The 5,020-nt window shown below is 44.5% G+C and overlaps 1 protein-coding gene across 1 annotated transcript in view; it reads left to right on the top strand.

Moving 5' to 3' along the window:
- LOC102817294 (protein-tyrosine sulfotransferase 2-like) overlaps positions 1-5,020 on the top strand; it is a 21,993-nt gene that overhangs the window by 11,490 nt on the left and 5,483 nt on the right. The window contains exons 3-4 of the mRNA XM_006869191.1: positions 904-1,102; positions 4,086-4,136. Of these exons, the coding sequence (XP_006869253.1) occupies positions 904-1,102; positions 4,086-4,136 (250 nt within the window). The remainder of the gene's footprint in view (positions 1-903; positions 1,103-4,085; positions 4,137-5,020) is intronic.

Below are 5,020 nucleotides of genomic sequence, written 5' to 3'. Positions count from 1 at the left end.
GCTACAGAATAGTAATACATATTGCATTGACTTTCTGTTTTGAAATCTACAAAGTAAGTAATAGATTGATAGTTTGTCTGTGTATGTATGTGTTTGCTGTTACTTATTGAGAGCTTATAATATGCCATATATTTTTCCCATATTAATGTATTAAATCTTTAGAACATCCCCATAAGTTAGGTACTATTATTCTGACTGTAAGGATGAAGAAACTGAGGCTTAGAGAGGTGAAGTAACTTACCCAGAGTCACCCAAGCAGTGGTGATGTGTACAGCCAGTAGTGTAATCACCCCCATTCTACCACTGAAAGCACAGACAAAAGATTGAAGGGTAAGATGTTCTCTAAAATGCTAAGAAAAGCCAGCTGACTTCAAGTCCAATTCCAATTCAGTGTGACCCCGTGCGTGTCAGAGTAGAATTGTGCTCCCTGTAGGGTTTTCCTGTCTCTGATCTTTCAGAAGCAGACCACAAGTCCTTTCCTCTGTGGTGCCTCTGATTAGGATCGAACTGCCAACCTTTTGGTTAGTAGCCGTTCACATAACCGTATGCACTGCCCAGAGACTCCTAAAGCATGTACCCATGAGAAGTAAGAGACTAGGAATGGTGAATCTGAGCGTTACCTTTAAGTTTTGATCCTTTTTCTTTGCAAGACCAAAATCTTCACAGTAGTTGAATAAATACAAGGTTATTTGTACAAAACCAAGGAGGCAGAATTTATTCAGCAGCTGGATGCACTGCATCGTCTTTCTTCTAAGTCCCCACCATACACTCTTATCCCCATTGTACAGCGGAGGTAGCATGAGACACGGCAGTCCAGTTGATGGAGACGATGCCAGGCAGGGCAGGCCTCCTGGCCGCTGTCTGGCTCTGCCTTGCTCAGTGCAGCCTGTATTCTCTCCCCAGGATCGAGCGGTCCACAGACCAAGTCATCAAGCCTGTGAACCTGGAAGCACTGTCCAAATGGACGGGCCACATCCCTGGGGACGTGTTGAGAGACATGGCCCATATCGCCCCCATGCTGGCTCGACTTGGCTATGACCCCTATGCAAACCCACCCAACTACGGCAACCCTGACCCCATTGTCATCAACAATACGTACCGGGTGAGTGTGCATGCCCACACATGAAAGGGGCTCTCGGGCTGCCGGGGAAAGCAGGTAGGGTTTGTTTCAATCTGATGCACATCATGAACCATGTAACTGCTTCATTTCCATCTTTACTTGGTTCGGGTTCTCCAGATCTGCAAAACCAGTGGTGTGTGTATATATTTAAATACAAGGGGCGTGGGGGGCTACCAAAAGCTTGTGGAAAAATTGAGTGGAAAGATAATGGAATCCATATGTTGCTGTTAAGTGCCGTCCAGTCGGTTCCAACCCATAGCGACCCTTTATAGGGTTTCTGAGGAGCAGCTGGTGAGTTTGAATCACCGACCTTGAGAATCAAACTGGCTCTGCAGTCTAGCACATTAACCCACAATGCCACACCAGGACTCCAGAATCCATATAGAGAGATTAATTGCAAAGACAGCGTCACATACTTGTGGAGACTGGCAAGTCCCAATCTGAGGGTCAGGCATCAGACTGAAGGCTTCTCCTGACTCACATGACTGTAGGAGCTGATACTCCACATTCAGAAGGTCACGTGGCAGGCTGTTGACTCCACAGGGCTGAGAGAACTGACAAGTCTTTGCCTGAAGATCCAAAGCCTGAGGAGCCCACAGTGACCATTGTTAACTCCCAGTTCATTGGAGTCAGTGTTGTGTCTCCAGGTGACCTGGTGCATTTTTGACTGTACACATATATATGTGTTGCATGTATATATGTATAAATTACCTCAATAATTTTTATATTGAAAATCATATTTCATCCCGTTGACCTGAAGATGAGAGAAGAGGAAAGGCTGGTTGGTCCAAAGTGTGGTGAGACCTGGGGACTCCTGAGCCCATAGACAAGGACATAGCCACAGAGGGCTAGAGCTGAGAGTGAAGCATCCAGCTGATATGAAGTGAGGGGAGATGCACAAGAACACCCAAACTTGCAGACAGTACCCATTTGACTTAGCCTCAATGGCTTGATAATCAGAACTCACCTAGAAAAAGTTAAAAAAGAAAACATTTTTGATAAAGGAAACAAGGGTAAATTGCTACAATTTGATGAACTTGACCTACACTCATGGAGGTAGTAACTCTAAATACCAACAGAGAGGGAAGGAGTTTTCATATCAAGTATCAATGTTTTCCCCTCTGTACACAGAGTGTATAGGGGTGGGCAACTTAGATACTGGATACCTAAAATAAAGGGGTGATAAAGGCACAAAGTGACTGGCTTACAAGGTTTCAAGAAGGAGTGTGTGGGGGAAGAAAGAGTCCCCACTGAATAGATTTCATCTTGTCTAAATGGGTCTGTTTTAAAGATACGGGGATAAGATTCTTATAATTCAATAGTGAGTAATAGTTATCATGACTAATTGCGATTGTCACAATTGTAAAGGTAGAAGTTTGGTAACAAAAATGGGGGAGTAGTTACAATCCAGAAACAAAGGACCCTGTGATCATCAAGGGAGAAGAGCACAAGCAGAATTCGGGACCTTATCCAGAGAAGCAGCAACACCAGAGATGGGGACATGGAGAGAGGGAGCAGTTGAGGACTCTAGATTCATGGGAAGCGAGGGACTGAAAGCTGACGGCCAGGAGTCAGACTTGCAGATTGTACCCTTTGGTTGTTTAAATTATTATATATTCCTGAGTGTTTTTGTGTACATCCCCCACCAGAGGGAATAGGAAAAAAAAAAATGATGAAGCTTGGCTTCTGGGTCATATTTGCATAGGTGTAGTCCAAATAAAATGTGTTTAACCAGGTCTCTGCAATCAATGGATGCCTGCAGATCAGGTTCTCTCCAGAATGTAGCTGTCTTAATCTCATTGAGGCTGTCTGCTCCTGTAAAGACTTACAGTCTTAGAAACCCTGTATTGGGTCACTATGAGTCAGAATCGACTTGATGGCATTGGGTTTAGTCTCCCTGTGTTTCTGTTTCCACTCCTTTTCATTTCCTAATGCTTCTGAACTTTACCCTTGGGTCAGTGGTGCCCTCTTGATCTCCAATGGTTGGTTGGTCTATGACGTGCCTACCTCCCTAGTATTACTGTTCTGCTCACAGATCTGTCTATTGCTTGGCTGAAAATTGAGCCATGGGAGTGAGTTCAGTTCCAGACCTGAAGGGTGCCTAAGGGCCATAGTCTTGGGATTCCTCCAGTCTTTCTCTGACCAGTAAGTCTGGTTTTTTCATGATTTTTTAATTTGCTTCCACATTTTCTCCCATGCTAACCAGGACCTTCTACTGTGATCCCTTTCAGAGCAGTTGGTAGTGGGAGCCGGATGTCATTTAGTCCCTCTTGTCTCAGGGTTGTGATGTTCACATAGTCCATAAGTGCATTGGACCAATAGATTTTTAATTTTTGTTACTCCTCTTTCATTCAAACAGGGAGAAACCAAGAATTGCATCTTAGATGGCTGCTCACAAGCTTTGTAGACCCCAGTCACTACTTACCCAGGGAGGATGTAAAGCGTTGTCTTTGTGGGCTGTTATGCCAGTTGACCTTGGTGTTCCCCAAGAGATCCTGGTCTGGAGCCTCAGGCACCGTGACTCATTCCCTCAGGATACTTGGTGATGTCTAAGAACTTTTGTAACTTTGCCGCCTGTATGCTCTACCACTTTCATGGATATATTGGTGGCAAAGGCAAATACCTATATTTACATATTCTCTATCAAACCTATATATATTTGTGGGTATTCTGTAACCCTTCTCCATTGTCTTTGAATTCCATTTTTCCACATCTTTTTGAAGCCCCCTCATATATTGCCTGACTCCTCCTCTAGAATTAGAAGTTCTACAAGAACAGGCATTTCATTCTGTCTTATTAAACTTGTACACCCAGTGCTTGGAATAATGTTGGAATAAGTGAGCTCAAGAAATAAATACTTGTTGGATGGATGATTTGGGGAGGGGGCCGGGTGGCTATATTTGGACTATATTTGACTTTTTTGGTCTTTTCTATGTGAGTGATTTTTCCTTTCTCTCTTTTGTAGGTCATGAAAGGAGACTACAAAACACCAGCGAATCTGAAAGGGTCTTTTCAGGTGAGAAACCCTAATGGGAATTCAGGCTTAGAGCTGTTCTGGCAGAGTAGGTTAAGTATTAATTAGACTGCTAACCACAGGTTGATAGATCAAACCCACCAGCTGTTCCTCCCGAGACAGATGAGTTGGTTTATTCCTGTATACACCGACAGTCTTGGAGACCCTAAAGAGCAATTGTACCCTGTCCTGTAGGATCCCTGTAACTCAGAATTGACTCGATGGCAGTGAGCCTGGTTTGATTTCACGGTTTGGACTGTGCCACTAGCCTGCTGTGTGCCCTTGGACACTCTACTCCAGTCTGACAGAGTCTCCCCGTCATATAGTGGGGAGTGAGGGACTGACCACAGGGGCTCTCATTGACCAGATCTTACCAGCCCTGCAACCCAACACTCTTCCTTCCTTTGTCTACTGGCTGAAGAGCAGTTGGAAGGGACTCCTTTAGAACTTTCTGCAACACTTTTTCATCCATTTATTCAACAATGAGTAGCCTGGGGGAACCTTTAATGTGTGTTGTTGTTGTTGTTGTTGTTGTTGTTAGGTGCCATCGAGTCGATACCGACCCATAGTGACCTTATGCACAGCAGAACGAAACACTGCCCTATCCTGGGCTAACCTCACTACTGTTGCCACACTTGAGTCCATCGATGCTGCCACTTGGCCATTCCATCTCGTTGGAGGTCTTCCTCTTTTTCTCTGACCGTCCACCTTACCAAACATGATATCCTTCTCCAGTGACTGGTCCCTCCTAACAATATGTTCAAAGTATAAAAGACGAAGTTTGGCCACCTTGGCCTCCAAGGAGCACTCTGGCTGCACTTCTTCCAAAACGGATCTATTGGTTCTTTTGGCAGCCCATGGCACTTTCAATATTCTCCTTCAACACC

The sequence above is a fragment of the Chrysochloris asiatica genome, unplaced genomic scaffold (assembly GCF_000296735.1).
Source record: "Chrysochloris asiatica unplaced genomic scaffold, ChrAsi1.0 scaffold00128, whole genome shotgun sequence".
NCBI lineage: Eukaryota > Metazoa > Chordata > Mammalia > Afrosoricida > Chrysochloridae > Chrysochloris > Chrysochloris asiatica.
The sequence above is the reverse complement of the archived record's forward strand: the minus strand, read 5'-3'. Positions and strand labels throughout refer to the sequence as shown.